General features: G+C 41.3%; 1 protein-coding gene across 2 annotated transcripts; it reads left to right on the top strand.

Annotated features, from left to right (window-relative positions):
• Positions 1-273: 273 nt before the first annotated feature.
• Positions 274-14,640, top strand: ehd3 (EH-domain containing 3). 2 transcript variants are annotated; one of them, XM_086061570.1, is made up of 9 exons: positions 274-783; positions 1,065-1,367; positions 4,714-4,890; positions 6,428-6,525; positions 8,343-8,484; positions 8,558-8,657; positions 9,543-9,713; positions 10,340-10,504; positions 12,053-14,640. In XM_086061570.1, the coding sequence occupies exons 2-9, from the start codon at positions 1,141-1,143 to the stop codon at positions 12,578-12,580; spliced, it is 1,608 nt and encodes a 535-aa protein (XP_085917696.1). In that variant the 5' UTR covers positions 274-783; positions 1,065-1,140; the 3' UTR covers positions 12,581-14,640. The 2 variants fall into 2 exon arrangements, with proteins under 2 accessions (XP_085917696.1, XP_085917695.1); XM_086061569.1 differs by having other exon boundaries at positions 980-1,367.
• The last annotated feature ends 2,382 nt before the right edge of the window (positions 14,641-17,022 follow it).

The following is a 17,022-nucleotide window of genomic DNA, read 5'->3' as shown; positions in this document are numbered from 1 at the left end:
ATTACTACTGTAATTTAGTTTTTCATTTCGATTTGCGTTCTAAACGTTTTTGACCTATTATTTATAGCTTTAGAAGTGTTTGCCATACAAATAACTCATAACTGTAATGATGACTTTACTCGTGCTAGTTAACATCGCGTTCCGACTTGCGTGCGCTTTTTCTTTTTTTTTGCCAGAAAGCGAGTCAACTGCTGCTATACATACCGCTTTCCGTCTGTAGGTGGCGCACCATTTCTCGGCTCCACACGCTGCCGCAACACTGGGAGGGGCCACAAGCCGCCCGTATGCCACTTCCGGTGGGCTCGGGTTTCCCAGCGAGTCGGCATTTAAATACGAGCTCCGGAGGAGGGGGAGAGAGAGTGACCGGCTGCCGCCCCAAATCGCCCCGAAACACTAAAGATCACCTCGTTGTCGTTCGTTGACTTTCATTTTCAAACGACACAAATCGACTTTTATGAGCGTGTTTTGACATCTAACGGTGGTGCTGGTGGAAGGATAACGGCGGCTGACAGCATAGCGGCAGCTCAGTGCATCATTGATGGGATTCCTGTGCTCGCCCACGGCCTCATAGCGGCATTATTGCGCTAGGACGATATATTTTCTTTTTTCTTTTCTTTTTTTACAACAGTGCAACATATTGTATCAAATCGACTAGACAAGGCTGTGTTTTTGACCTTTTTGGAACATCAGGAGCTTGGAAGAAGCTGAAAGAACCCGGATGAAGAGAATGCAATTAGAGTGTCGTCTGTAATTGGCACAACACAAAACATCTTGACAGCTTGGGTATTGACTTTTTCCCTTCTTCTAATAAGCATCGAATTATCTGCCTAGAACCACACCCAGCATTTATTTAAAACATACTGTTATTCTTTATAATAATAATAATATCAGATATTTGCCATTTAAATTACTTTGTTGTTGTTGTTGTTGTTATTGTTGTTGCAAAGCAAAACATAAAACATCTCTGTGTTGTGCTTAGTGACCCCAGTTGGACACCCTTTTGATTACTTTTGAGGCATGGCTCATATTTGAAGAAGCCATCCACCCTCTGTGCGCCCTTAAAGACCTAGGACTCACCAGCCAGCAGACCACAAGAATCAATCAGAAGAAGCTGCAGCAGCAAAAACAAGTGCAGCCATCATGTTCAGCTGGCTGGGAGGCGACGACCGCAGGAAGAAGGAACCCGAGGTCTTCCAGACGGTCAGTGACGGTCTGAAGAAGCTCTACAAGACCAAGCTGCTGCCGCTGGAGGAGAGCTACAAGTTCCACGAGTTCCACTCGCCGGCGCTGGAGGATGCTGACTTTGACAACAAGCCCATGGTGCTGCTGGTGGGTCAGTACTCCACGGGCAAGACCAGCTTCATACGGTGAGAAGAACACAAAACACACACACAAATCGGATCAAATGGAGTTCATTAAATGAAGACACACCCAACTGACTGTTCTCCTCTAGGGTACTTTAGTTTCCTGCCACATTGCCAAAACATGCATGTTTGATTCACTGAAGATTCAATTGTCTATAGAGTGAGGAGCCGATATTTTGATTTTTTTTTTTGTAGCGACGACAAGTTAACCAATGCCTGATAAAACAAAAATAAAGGGAAAAAATCCCCCTGCCACATAAATTTTATTTTTTTTGCTATTTGGAGTAGGGCTCTTGCCCTGGCCTCATATAAAGTATATTAGGGGTGTCAAATTTAGTGCGTTCATTTTGAGTTAGTTTAAAGTTTCTTTAACGCCACTATTTTTTTTTTATGCGCTTACTTGGAAAGCCTGTACTGGGGGAATTTCCAGTTGCAACGCAGCAGACACATCCATGTCAAAATTTTGCAGTAATAAACTTAATAATAATGCATATGTTTGTGGAGATTGGGGTCAAGTTGTATTTGACTATTTTGAGTATTTCCCAAGTTACTTAATATGTAAAGAAAAGTGCACTGAGCTGTCAAGAATGTCTTACAAATGCAATTATGCCATCTAGTGGCAAAAAAAATGACCAACACAAATCAATATCACACTCGTTTTTTTAAAGTACAGTACATCTTTTTAATTTTAACTAAATTTTACGATTATGAAATATACTGTATCAGTGACTAAAATATGCTGCCATATTTCTATTAGTTTTCCACATTTAATTGTACATTTAGACAGATAGAAAAATGTGTGATTAGTCATGCGATTAAAACATTTAATCACCAATTTTTTTAATATATATTAATACTTTTTGTGACATCTGTCTTTGGTGGGGCGTGAACTTTTTCACATCTAAAATCCGTTCGCGATCCCCAAATGGATCCACTTTTTTCAGCTATCACTTTTAAGCATTGCTCTCTTGAAACGTGCTGTTGGTCGTTTATTTTATGGAGCACAAATCCCAACTGGCGAGTGGGAAGACGATTGGTCGACAGACGTGATGGGAGCCGGATGTCTGAGCTCATGCCGAGCCGACGGTCCCCGAGGCGCGAGGAAGCCTTGGGAACATCAGTGGTGGTGTCAAGGACTGGATGACGCTTAGATTAGGCTCGCCGATTTTTGAAAGCTCGGCCGTCTTCAAAAGTCACTTGCAGTTGATTTTTTTTTTTTTTTTTTGGACCAACGCTCCGAAACCCCCAGTCAGCAGCCTGACCGGTGACATTTTAACACAACAATGAGGAATGTCCAAAATGCTCGGTAACCTTCGGTCAGACCAAGATGCAAGTCACACTTAATGAGCAAGTTTTCCTTTGCGAGCTTTTAAACATGGAACAAAAAGCAAACCTCAAAAAGGAGGATACATGCTTTGCATGACGTGCTATCAAAAAGTGCTGCGCAGTCGTACGTCTGCGTTACACAACCTGTCAGCAGAGATGGCTCCACCAGGCACTGCTTGCTCCTCAGCAAAGGTGTGTGTGTGTGTGTGTATGTTGAGATTATATACTGTATGTGTGTTCATTGAAAAAAATGGGGAGGGGGGCATCCTTACATCTGCTAACACTTAAAACACTGACAGGAGAATTTATAGTCGCCTTCAAGGCCATAAGTCACATGCCGGCTTGTGTTTACAAGACAACATAGTAAGATGCATGACGGCGATGGATGGGAGGATTCCAAACTTGACCACCGAGAAATAGTTTTTGGGAACTTTCTTAACCTCCCAACGGACATGTGATCAAGTTGGATAAACAGTAGATACCGGGCTAAATTCTTGCTGAGCTTTGCGGTTCTGGAATTCCCCTGCGCCGGTGACTCAGGTACTGCCAAAGAAACGAAATGTTTAAATTGCACTCAAACTGGTTTGTCACCAAGAAATTCTGGTTTGACCACCGACAAAGAAGATTTCTTACAAGATCTCCTTGTTGCCGCTATAAAGAGCATTAGCTCACGTTGGGAGGATCTGCCGGGGATTAAGCTGATGTAGCCACTAAAGCCGAGTCGAGCCATCTGCTCAAGGTTGATTGGGAAACTGGGAAATTTGCAAAGTACGACTAAGAGAAATGTGCTTGTTTGGCCCAAATAACAACATTTAACATAAACGACTCCATGGAAATTATTGTGTTGGTATGCATTCCAGGATTGTCTTTGGATAAAATCTTGGGTTAAATCTATTCTAAGGACTTGGTATTAGACTAGATTTCAAACAGGTTGCAATTCATTCTGGCTCAGCTGCTTCAAGATATAATTAGCACTCATTTCTAATTAAAAACGGAATTCTTATCACTAGCTATAGCTTTGCGCTATTGTTAGCTATTTTTCATTGTAATGCTTTTAGGCTGGCCTTTGTAAGATACAACAACTTCCTGGGAGTCTCAAATGACGCAAAAATAATTGCGGATGACAAATTCTGCCTTGCAACAAGCTGCAAATGTGTCACGTGGCTCAGAAAACCAATCCAGGCTTCGTCTGCCTTACCCCAAAAACAAAACGAGTGATTATCAAGACCATTGCTTGCTGTCAAGGCAAATATAGTGATACATTCACGCTCATGCATACTTGGCCTTCCTCTTCTCAGCACTTGGTTACAAAAAAGAAATTCTGCACAAAACACAGAATGTGAGCATGAAACAGGTGACGTGATGGTAGCCAGATGTTAACGTGGAAGTCAAATTAAAAATGTTCTTGATAATAATAGGTAATATGTGACCTCACTAGTCTAAACATGACATTCTGATGAATATTAAATTTGTGGAATCTGTTATGGAGCAAAATCCATCTGTTTTTATCCATTTTAGGGGCGGACATTTTGCCACTTGCAAGATGACATCACAGTTGCTCAGGGCTCAGGCGACGACCAATCAGATCTCACCTGTTTTCTGAAGCAGCGCTGTGATTGGTTGTTACCTGAGACATGAGCAACATTGATGTCATCTTCAGTCGACAGCAAGTGGCAAAATGGCCGGCCCCTGAGATGGACAAAAACGGCTGGATTTTGCAATATTAACCAGAATACCATACTTAGACTCGTGGGGCAGCATAGAACGTATTATTGGCCCAAAATTTTTGGGGGGTTGACTTTTCCTTCTTTACCGCCCTCTAATGGTGACATTTTGAGTTTCAGCCAGGCAAAACTTGGAAAAACTTGTGGTCGTCGTTACTTTCCCCCCCCTGTACGTTTCACTTTGAGTTTAAAGTTGGAGAACTTTCACCAGAGCCCAACTTGGAAGAACGAGCGCTTTTTAACGCCGCTCACATCTTATCAAAGGCATCTGGCCACTGAACGCCTCACTTGTCCCACAGCTACCTGTTGGAGCAGGATTTTCCCGGGATGCGCATCGGCCCCGAGCCCACCACGGATTCCTTCATCGCGGTGATGCACGGCGACACGGAGGGCGTGATTCCCGGCAACGCCCTTGTTGTGGACCCCAAGAAGCCTTTCAGGAAGCTCAACGCCTTTGGGAACGCCTTCCTCAACAGGTTTGCTCTCGGCCATGTTGTGATGCTGTCACGCCAAGTATGTAAAGTGGTAGGTGTTGTTTAAGTGAGAATCCGCACCACAGCGCTACATTCCGTTGTGATTGATTTTCCTTGCACTCACCAGTCAGGTTTTGCTCGACCTGCTGGCGTTATGTGTGTCACATATGTAGGTCATGCCACAGGGAAAGAAAACGCGTGCTAAAATCAAATTACAACTGCTGGCAGTGATGAACAGGCCCTCACAACCTCTTTTTTTTTATGGTGAAAAGATGACTTGGGCACCATACTCAGCCCACTTTTCTTTGCGATATGTTCAATGTGACCTCACTAATCTAAACACGGTATTCTGAGTAATATTGTATTTTTGTATTTAGAATTAAGCAGATTAATCTTATCTATTTTCATCCATCTTAGGGGGCTGCCATTTTGGCCTTATACCGCCCTCTGCTGTCCAATGAAATTGACGATAAAGTGCCCTTGGGCTCGCTAAAAACAGGTGAGCCGTGATGTTCGCAAATCGAGCCCAAAGGGCAGTTTGACATTAATTTCAGTTGACAGCAGAGGAAGTCTCAAGAACCCCTTTCCCAAAAAGACACAGGAAGTCGGCCACTTTGGTCTGAGGTGGCCATTTCAGGATAATTTTGGGTGGAGGAAATGTCAAAAATTCTGTCCCTAAAGTCAGTTTCAGAGTATAATTACATTTTCAGCATGAAATTTGGCAAGTCTAACCATGAGTAGACGTACAAAAAGTCCCCCAAAACCCAAACACTACTAAAGATATTGTTGAACTTGGGTGATACTGAATTGTGAAATGTTTTTGTTTTCGTCACTGCTCGTAGCTGGAACATGACGGCATTTTTTTTTTTTTAAAACGCCATGAAAGATAAAATTCTATTAACTTCTTGTGGTTGATGAAGGTCCTGCCCTGCTGAAATTCAAAGAAGCTGGCAGAAACTAACTTGGCCTCTGACACTTCTTTTCGAGTCTTCGATGAAACAAACTGAACTGTGCGGACATTTCTGACTGACTCCGAGCATTAAGGCTGCATGGCTGTGAGAGTTCAGCGGACTAAAAAGATAGCGAGCAGTGATTGAAACGGTTAAGTGCAAGGTTGAGAGTATTCACACCTCCTCCCATGGAATACAGTATCCTACTGGGACATAAGAGGATCCGCACACACACACAAGATATTTTTGTGTGTGGAGAACAGAGGTCACTGTTTTCCTTGGAGCATATTTTGTGTTTACTTGGGATCTCCTTACCGGATAAAATGTGCGTCCCCTTTTTCAATTTGGACAAAATATCAAATTTTTGTCCAGTGGTTGACTAAGACCATCCATTTCTAGTTAGAATATATTATCTTTTCAAATCAATATCAATAAATGATGTTCATCGGGAAGTACTTGTGGTCTGTTGATGGTCAAATAAATTTGATGCACACATGCCATGCATTACTGTACATTCATACAGCTTACCGCTTGGTTTGTTTTGACACGTTTACAGTATCTTGATTATTATCTGTGTGTGTGTGTTTTAGGTTTGTGTGCGCCCAGCTGACTAACCCAGTGTTGGAGAGCATCAGTGTGATTGACACGCCAGGGATCCTGTCAGGGGAGAAACAGAGAATCAGTCGAGGTAAAACACACTGTCGCGACACTTTACCTATGGCTTTTTATGCTTGTGTGTGCGCGTGTGTATAATTGTGTTCATTCACCAAACCCATTGAGCTGCCCAACACCCGACCCGTCCCATTGAATCCAACAATGTCAGCGTTTCAGGAGGATTATGTCCCTTTGGTTTCAAAGAACAGGAAGTAGCGTCCAAAATGAGCTGTGATTGGGCACGCGCTTGTGGTCTCGCATTCTCGCACGCATTTGAGATCCTAATTGTTCAATTTGTCGTCTCATGAGGTTTCGCAAGCTTTTTTTTGGAGTGTAATTTACTCCTGAGCCATTGTGAATAAAAAAAAAGACCAGTGGTAAATGTCTATTTGTTAAGCGGTCAAGACATTGCGAGAAGCTAAAGATGCTAAGCTAATAATAATACATACTAACAGAACGTTTCACATTTTGTATTGAAATAAGATGAGTTCAGTGTATGTAATATATACAGTAACATTAGCGAATAGCAACTTGGAAATAAATACATTTTGTGTTGAAATCTGAACAGCAACATTACAACACCTGATATACAGCTATAGATGCTAAGCTAATGTACAAGCTAATACAATTTATTAGGGTTATAATATGTCTTGAAATATTTTGTATATCTTTTTAGTGTGGATAATGTTTACATTACATTACATTTGTGCCAAGGCTAGCTCACAAAAGACAAAGTACAAAGCTAAGTATGCTAAGCTAATGAGCCTACATGACTTGGTTTGTGAATGTGTGTCTGTCTGTAAGATCAAGTTTTTAAAGTGCAATCCTGATTTTTAGAATAAAAAATCTGAGCAGTAACATTAGCGCTGAGGCTAGCACTCACACTACAACACATAGTAGTGCGTCCTGGCTGTTCTGCAAATAATTGGATTGTTAAAGGAGGCGATCTGGGGCCGCCATTACCACAACAAAGAAACTATGCTGGGTACAAACCACCGTACCATTTTATATAATCCAGTAATACTAATTACGTTAAAAAAAACATTTGTATTAGTGACCAAACATTACGCATACCACAGCACAGGGACATATAAAAGGCAAACAGCAATTCCCATAATCCTTTTCAGTCTCTTGTGGCATTCCAAACACTAAACGGCGGCATTGCCATACCAACGGCCGTCATGGACAAAAGAAGCTGGATAACCGAAAACGACACTATTTCCTCCGCTTACAACATTCGCCAAATGGTTCTCAGGCATGCAATTTCTCTTCATGTTTTATTTTACATTCCTGCCTCTCTTGTCTTACTATTTCTTTGGTCTCTATGCACCCCTTTTGGTGTATGTGTGCACTCTATATGTGTGTCCAGAGGAGGAGTTATCAGGCTATAGCTGCCTCCGTAGATGTCCTTATGGAGGTATTGTCTGTTGGATGTCAACATACTGCTAAACGAGCAGTTAACAATGTGATACTTTAGGGAATTTGTGGAATCTTGTCACATGGGTTGCAAAAATACAATAATAATAAAAAATAAAAAAAGAGTCAAACTAAAATTGCAATACCATGTACAGATTTACTCCACCAAATTCACATTCTTGGGCAAACCATCAAGGCGTCTGGTCGGTTTTGCGCAAGAAGCCGCACATTAACATTAAAAAAGCTTGGTTGCAGTCCCTTGGTATTAAACATGCTAATGAGTTTGACTTTGCATGGTTTGTCAACTTAAGTCTGCTATTTTCATCCAATTTTTGAATTCATGTTGCAAAAATGGTCTTCTAATTGCGTCAATGGTGACAAAAAAAATTATGATTCATGACTTTTATGTGTAAAAAGTTTTTTCTTTTTCTCCAGGCTACGACTTTGCAGCCGTCCTGGAGTGGTTTGCCGAGCGCGTGGACCGGATCATCCTGCTCTTCGACGCTCACAAATTGGACATTTCCGACGAGTTTTCTGATGTGATAAAGGCGCTGAAGAACCACGAGGACAAGATAAGGTACGTCAAGATGGGACTTTTGTACCTGCGCGTCAAAATAAAAACCACAATTTCTGTTTTATTTTGTCATCAGAGTGGTGTTGAACAAGGCGGACCAGATCGAGACTCAGCAGCTGATGCGAGTGTACGGCGCGCTCATGTGGTCACTGGGAAAAATTGTCAACACGCCTGAGGTAAACATCTGTAACAGTAGGCTGAAGTGGGCGGGACAGTAGCAATGACCTACATTTACAACTTCAATTGAACCGCTTACGAGCAGCACTTGGCATTTTGGTGCCAGGGAAACAATTTGAAGTGATTGGAGGAGCGCCATTTAGATCAAAGTAGTACTTTGCCACCATCTTGTGGCATCTCAAGGCAAATACAAACCCTGTTGGGGATGCATCAATTACTCACAGAGGATCACTTCATAAGTTCATTTCATAGTATTTCTCTTGGCTACACTAGTTCCAATATGGATGTAAGATTTTTTCGTCCAATCGGATTTCAGCCTCTATGTGCTGCCAACTAATCAGATTTAAAGTTTAAGTCAACCTTAAACATTCTTGACAATGTTATATGTGACCTCACTAGTCTGAACATGACATTCTGATTAATATTAAATTTTTGGAATTTTAGTTATGAAGCAAAATCCAGCCATTTTTATCCATCTCAGGGGGCGGCCATTTTGCCACTTGCTGTCGACTGAAGATGACCTCACAGTTGCTCAGGGCTCAGTCAACAACCAATCAGAGCTCACCTGTTTTTTGAAGCTGAGCTGTGATTGGTTGTTACCTGAGATCTGTCATCTTCACTCGACAGCAAGTGGCAAAATGGCCGCCCCCTAAAATGGATACAAATGGCTGGATTTTGCTGCTTAACTCATATTACAATATTAACCAGAATACTGTATTTAGACTAGAGGGGCTGCATAGAACATATTATTTGGAGGGTTGACTTCCAGAATAAAACGTGTTACAGCCAGTCTCAACTGTGACGATCTGCACACTTTATTACATTTAAAAATCTGCATATTCTAGTTGAACATGAGAGAAAATCTCCCCTTTTGTGTCCGGCAGGTGATCCGCGTGTACATCGGCTCCTTTTGGTCGCACCCGCTGCTGATTCCTGACAACAGGAAGCTGTTCGAGGCCGAGGAGCAAGATTTGTTCAAGGACATCCAGTCGTTGCCGCGGAACGCTGCACTGAGAAAACTCAACGATCTAATCAAGCGGGCCAGGTTGGCAAAGGTAAAGTCGGCTCGGCCGATTACTTACACACGCAAAAAAATGCCAGATGTACATTTTGCATGTGTTTCCAGGATAGAAATGTTTCCTCTCAGCGTTCAGCTGTTCGAACAAATGGGATCACTCCTCAGAGTCAATGATTTCCTCTTTCCTGTTCGAGGACAGACACTCAACGACTTGTCGGAAACACTTGAATGCACTTTTCCTGTTTGACAGCTGATGTGTGCGAGTTTGTGTTGAGCTTCAAGGTCACGAGACAGACTTTGGGGAAGCGCTTTTATCTTGCTACAAATGACCAATTTCCCTCATCGACTTCTCAAACTGAGAGCTAATTTCGCTAGCCTGCGTCCTAAGCACGATTATTATAGTTTGGGATTTTTCATTAAGGTTAGTTTTTATTTCTTTATGACTTAAAAAATATATATATATATTCAGTCAGTTTACTTTTTAGAGCAGGTTTGTTAGTTGTTGTTTTTTAGTCTGTTTTTTAAAAATATCAAACAATATTATTATTCGTAAAGGCAGAATTTTTCTATTGAATGTCATTAGCGTACTTCATGTTGTCGCTTTCCGTCTTGTTCTACACGCCGGCGTTGCCCTGATTGCATCTTGTGAATCCCGTCACGCAGGTCCACGCGTACATCATCAGCTCCCTGAAGAAGGAGATGCCGGCGGTGTTTGGCAGGGAGAACAAGAAGAAGGAGCTTATCGCCAGCCTCGGAGACATCTACAAGCGCATCGAGAGGGAACATCAGATATCGCCGGGAGATTTTCCAAATCTGAAGAGGATGCAGGTAAGGATGAGGAAGAGGAACTGTTTACCAATAGTTCACCATGATGTGTTTTTTTTTTTTGTTTTACTGCGGGTTACTCAGAACTCTTTAAAACAGTTATCTCTGTACCTTCAAACTCCTTTGTCAAAATAGACTCTTCCAAACAAATACTAGTAGTACAGTACAGCAAGATAAAAGACGCGTGAAAAGTGCGTTGTGGATGTGTGCCGCCTCTGATATTGCTGTCCCCTTTGTGGCATGGTTGTCATAAATGTGATATATTGGTGTGAAGGCTACGCTACAGATGTGCTGTGCAGTTTTTATGACATGCTGGAGAGGCTTCCTGTGCTGTATGGGACTTGTTAAACTATGATGGTGTAATGTTCCAATACTTTTAGAGGGGACATTATATATATATATATATATATATATATATATATTAACTCATTCACTCCCAGTTTCACTGAAGCAACCCCCTTCGCTCCCGGCTGTTTTACTGGATTTTGACTGATTATGCAAGGACAACAGAATATTGTGTTCTATTGCTATAAAAACATGGAAACTCTCAAAAGAAAGATTAAAGTTTCTTCTCTCATCAGAAAAAAAAAGTATATATATATATATATATATATTTTTTTTTTCTTCTTCTTCTAAGAGCTCAGTATTGTTCATTCGGAAATGTCATCATCATTGCTCTTTTATTTTTTTTATATATATTTTTTTTTATATAAAAAGTTAATATATATATATATATATATATATATTAATATATAAAAAGTATATTTCTATCTGTTTCTGTTTTGCAGCAATTAGCATTAGAATATAGCTAAGTTTCATCATTATTCACATCCCTCCAAAAAAAGCTTGTGGCTGATCTCTTATACTGTGCTGCCACGTGCTGGCCGTTTTTTGTATTAACTACCATTGCTTAAAGCCACCTCTTCATGTCAGAAGCTGCATCAAAGCCTTCTGTATGCTCTTGCATAGAAAAAACATTTTAAAAAATGTTTAAATACGTTTTGGGACAAAATATTTAAAAAAAAGTGCTTACGCGTTTTGGGCTTTGAATGAGTTAAGTACAAGTATTGAATCAGTGAATCTGCTTTCAATAGAGTCCATATAAAGGACTCTGTAAACTTCCCTTAGGATAGTGCACCGACCTTGCCACTTTAGAGTGCCCCATTGTCGGCCATGAGTGTGCACACGATGTGGTTAGAAAGGCAGAAAAGCGAGCACAGTGGAAAATAAGTGAAGAAAAAAAGTCAAAGACTGTAGAACTGGTGCGTGGACCAGGACTCTGCACTGATTTGGCTGCCTTGTTGTTGGCCATGAGTGAACGCACAACATGGGGAGAGTGACGTAAGAGTAGATTAGGAGAATTTTAGGTCGTTTCTGATTTTGAAGCCTGATGTTACATACATACTTTTTTTTTTCCCATTCAAACTCGGCGGGGTTCTTATTAACAACACTCGTCTCTGTGGCGTGTCAAATTTAGAAGACTTTTCACTTTAACAGAGACTTTTAGGTACAGAATTTGAATACGTTTGCCATCTGTGCCTCCCCTTCCAGGACCAACTCCAAGCTCAGGACCTCACCAAGTTCCAGCCCCTCAAGTCCAAGCTCCTGGAGGCAGTGGACGACATGCTCGCCCACGACATCGCCGGCCTGATGGTGCTGGTGCGCCAGGAGGAGACGCAGCGACCCAACCCGGTGGTCAAGGGCGGCGCCTTCGACGGCACGCTCAACGGCCCCTTCGGCCACGGCTACGGGGAGGGCGCCGGCGAGGGCATCGACGAGGCCGAGTGGGTGGTGGCGCGCGATAAGCCGGCCTACGACGAGATCTTCTACACGCTGTCGCCCGTCAACGGCAAGGTGACGGGCGCCAACGCCAAGAGGGAGATGGTCAAATCCAAGCTGCCCAACACGGTGCTGGGGAAAATTTGGAAGCTGGCCGACATTGACAAGGACGGCATGCTGGATGACGAGGAGTTTGCGTTGGCCAACCACCTCATTAAAGTCAAGTTGGAGGGACACGATCTGCCCACCGAGCTGCCGGCGCATCTGCTGCCTCCCTCCAAGAGGAAAATGCCAGAGTAAACGCGGCTGAGCTACACGAGTCGGACGTCGCTAATCATTCAGAAGCAGAAGATAAACACGTTTCCAGTTGGAATGGACTTCATAAATCCAGTCATTGATTGATCATGTCTTGAAGCTCAACATGATGTCAACTACGACAAGTTGAACTTCAGGCACAACTCTTCGGATAAATTCATTATACAGTGAATCCCAGTTTATTGTGGGGGGGATACGTTCCACATCAACTTGCGATAGGTTAAAATGTGAAATATAGTAAATAGAACAAAGATAGTGACTTTAAAAAGCCCCTCCCCCCCCCAAAAAAAAAATCTGCCGATTTTTGCAGATTTTTCTCTCTGTTGTAAAGTTAAATAGTAAATGACATCGTATTGTAAAGTAGCAGCAACACATACAAACGGAGCATACAACAATACCCACAGGGATGAAACAAACATTACTGGACTTTTCAGTAGTTGGGCACCTTCTCTGCCTCTTCTTGCTCTTAATTACACTGCATTTCTTCCAGTAGAGCTCAAAGCTGCCCGGCATATTGCGGCACAACATGGTATTCGACTAAAACGGGGGTTCACTGTATAAAAAAGCAAATTAAAAAAAGAACAACAATCAAAGATGTTTAGTTGAATGTTCATCCGTCATTTCAGTTCAGCTGAAAAACCTAAATCCCGATTGTGCTTGTGCGTTATCGGTGAAATGGGATAAGTCCGGTTCGGTATGATTTGGATTGCGGTGAGTTGGACGGATAGCATTAGCGACTTAGCATTAGTAGTTGATTGATTGATTGGTTGGTGACCTCAGGTTGATGGGGTGCTGAAAAGTGGTTGACAACTGACAAATGTTGACAATTATATCTAAAGGAAGTGCATTCCTGACCTGAACTAAACTGTAACGTGATGTACTGCTTCGACAATTGATCATCAATTGTACCAGTTAATCAGTGAAAGAGATTTTCCATCGCTAGTTTCCACCTAGTGGTACAGTTCAGTTTAGGAATGGTTTGGAACTGTTAATCCAGATCAAGCTTGTGCTTCAAGTGCAGGCCGGGTTAGCCACGTCGTCATGGCAGTTTTTTTCCACCAATCAACAGATGGCAGTGTTTATGACACGTGTTATAGAATCTATACTGATGTAGCTGAACCGTGGAAGGAGAATTTCATTTCTGCGTGTGAAAACGGCAAGTATCAAAAATGAAGCTTGAAAATCATGACCAATTACAAAAGTTATCTGGATACTACTAACATCTTTCTTATGCCTACACATAACTACATAAGATATATCCACTTAGGAGTGCACACACTCGCAACTGACAATGAGGCACTCTAGAGCGGCCACATAAGCTATCTTAAAGGAAGTTGCATTTTCGGGTGGTAGAGCTAGCCAGCTAACCGCACGTCAGAATTGCGCTAGATGAACGCGGACTCTGAAGAAGGCGCCCCCTTTTTAGCCACGCCCCCCAAAAATGTGTATACGGTATTTAGAAACAAATCTTTGAATTCACTTTACAGGGTCTTTAAAAACACGAAACACTGGGAAAAATGTCAAAAATGGTGTGAACCAATACCCCCACCCCAATAAAAAGTAGACTACATTGAAATACAAAAAAAACAACAAACTCAAAGTGTTCCAAAAGGAGGATTGCAGGGAAATGATGTCGTCTTAAATGTTCCAATGTTATACTGTGACTTTTATGTGTGCTGCTGGCGTGTTCTTTTACTGTATGAGACCATTATGTATTATGCTAACTCTTCTAACTTTCCTCAGCGGCAACACACTTTTATTTTTATGAGGATAACTAACACTAATACGCTACACATTTATTCGAGCTATACCCATTATCATTGAAGTTACATTAATGTCGCAATATGCCACTATACTCTTCTTCACTCCACTTGAATGGACTCCTCAAGAATGTCAACATTTTAGCGTAACATGTTCACACAACACAATAACCGTTCGTGCGCGTCTCCTAATGTGAATGTCATGAAAATTGCTTGCATTCCAATCCACGTTTATACTGGATATCTCGCTTCCGATCAGCACAATAAACTTCTTCGTGAACATGACCCATGTCTGACTCTGTCTTTTTTTTCTTTCTTTTTTTTACACTATTGTCTTATGTAAATAAAAAAATAAAAGCATGTAAGATGTACAATATAAAAGAAATGTGAAATAGACAGTAATTGGCAAATCATATTTGGAGATGCAACCCTGTCTGTCCTCTTGCATGGCACTTCCTGTCTCACCTTGACCATGACAGCCAAAAATGGGACGTGTGTACTAATCAGTGTAATGTGCGTCCCAGTGGAACATAAAGTGGACAAATGTAGACAAATTGGAAGCGGTAGGGTTATTTTGAGGACATGCATTTCCCGGAAAAAGGAGACAGTGAGACGGACTCGGATGAGATGAAATCTTATCTGTACCGTGACGGTAAAAAAAAAAAAATACATATATACATATATATATAAATGACAGTGACACAGGAATGTGTGATGAATGTGCTTGTTTGTGTGTACGAGGAAGCTATATATCTTCTTACGTAAATGCCCCCCCCCCCCCCCCCCACACACACACACACTATGACATGTCACGTAAATAGAAATAATCTGTTCCAGGGTCAAAATGGCCATTTCCAGCAAAAATGGCTGACTTCCTGTCTTTTTGGGCAAAAGTACTTGAAATGTTTTTTGTTTGTTTTTTAACTCTTGTAAGACATGCCTAACAAAATTTCAGTTGCTAAGTGAAAGTAGGCTCAGGGCTGAATTTTCAAAGAAGAAAAAAAAAAAGGCCACTTTCAACCAGAATGACCAAGTTCCTTTGTCTTTTTGGGCATGGGTTCTAGAGACTTTTTTGCACGTTGACTCTTGAGTGACATGTCTACCTAACTTCACAATGTTAAGTGAAACAGGATTCAGGGTCTGAATTGTCAATGGGAAAAAAAAGAAGAAAAAAATTACATTAAAGTAAACTCATAAATATACTAAAAGGAGGAACATGATAAAGTCCATTCTTGGGATTCCTTCGATAAAGCTGTTCGTAATCCATGGGGAGACTAGACTGTGCGCGTGCGGAGGGATGAGGCCAGGGACGAACGAGGGTGTGGAGTCACAAGTCACGGAAGGGAGTGGCGACACGGGGATGTTAATTAATGGCAGCCGTCATGGGGAAACAGTGACAAACGTACTTCTTGAAGGGGTTAATTGTTAACTGTTGTTATGCTGGAGGTTTGAACTTAACCCTCCTGTTTGGTTCCTCTCTTAGGACCAGCAGTAGGGTCAGATTGACCCTGACTAATTATCCAAAAAGTGTACGAATCAAAAACTTCCAATTAACTGGGAAAATATTATTTGAGAACTACTTCCTGACAAAGTACCCACATACACTTACACTTTTTTTTTCTTCATATTTCAGCTAATTTGGTAGGTTTTTTTTTCTAATGGTGGCGAGGGCCAGCTCATTTGTCATGTTGCATAAAGGAGGAACCGCACATATCAGAGTGATGAATGAGGAGGCTCCGGTTATCTGTGCTTGTCAAGAGAAAAGGATGAGAACATGTTGTAAAATAAACACGAGCATTTTATTTTCAAGGAAGCACAACAGTGTCCATTTTAAGTGCATTTTCATGCACGCAGTCAGACGACAACATTCAAAAATAAGAGCCACCAGAATAAAAAACTAATGATTTTTTTTTTTATAGCCAGTTAATTTGTCATGTTTAAATTGAAGCAGTTGAATGAGTCTTTGTGCTGTGTGGCTCTGCTGCCACCTTGAGGTTTCAATATGGTTTTGTTCTCTTCTTTAATGTTATAATTGATTTTGAAATATCAGTTTTAGCGTAGAGATAACAAAAGTTCATAACTGAATTATCTCAAAACGACAAAATAAATCATTGTTTGAATGCGGTTTCATTCAACTAATTTTCATTTTAATACTTTATGCAGTAAATCTCAAATTTGCCGAATTGTGTGTTTGGTGGAGAGCCAGCAGATGGCGCTCTTTGTCCGCTTCATGAGACATTGACAGACCACAGGTATTACGCTAAGGATTATAGTACAGCCCTCACATTTTGTAAATAATTTATTAGATATTTTCATGGGCCAACACTGAAAAATAGGCACTTTGCTACAAAGTAAAAGTAGTAAGTGCACAACTTGTATAACGGTGTAAATTTAATATCCAAATTCCTGGTAACAAAAGTGAGTACTAAACCTGTTAGTGGAAAAAGTCAAATTTTTTAAATGTAGAAAACGGGGCAAAATGACACTAAAAATGACCATTACAAACCAAAATAGCAGACTTCCTGTGTCAAGATGACTTTCTTGAGACTTTTCGGTGTGTTTACTCATGTTACAAAAGCATACCAAATTTCATATTACTAAGTGAAACTGGCTTTGAGGGCTGAACGTTTTAATGAACGCTATTAAAAGGTTGCTTGCAGCCATCCA

Source organism: Leptonotus elevatus, chromosome 18 (assembly GCF_054856555.1).
Source record: "Leptonotus elevatus isolate MCC_2025b chromosome 18, RoL_Lele_1.0, whole genome shotgun sequence".
Classification (NCBI taxonomy): Eukaryota; Metazoa; Chordata; class Actinopteri; order Syngnathiformes; family Syngnathidae; genus Leptonotus; species Leptonotus elevatus.
Note: the sequence above shows the minus strand (reverse complement) of the source record. Positions and strands in the feature narration are given on the sequence as shown.

Coding starts and splice junctions, on each gene's coding strand:
- ehd3 (XM_086061570.1), top strand. CDS start 1,141: ATGTTCAGCTGGCTGGGAGGCGACGACCGCAGGAAGAAGGAACCCGAG. Junction 1,368..4,713: donor GGCAAGACCAGCTTCATACG/GTGAGAAGAACA, acceptor CTTGTCCCACAG/CTACCTGTTGGAGCAGGATT. Junction 6,526..8,342: donor GAAACAGAGAATCAGTCGAG/GTAAAACACACT, acceptor CTTTTTCTCCAG/GCTACGACTTTGCAGCCGTC.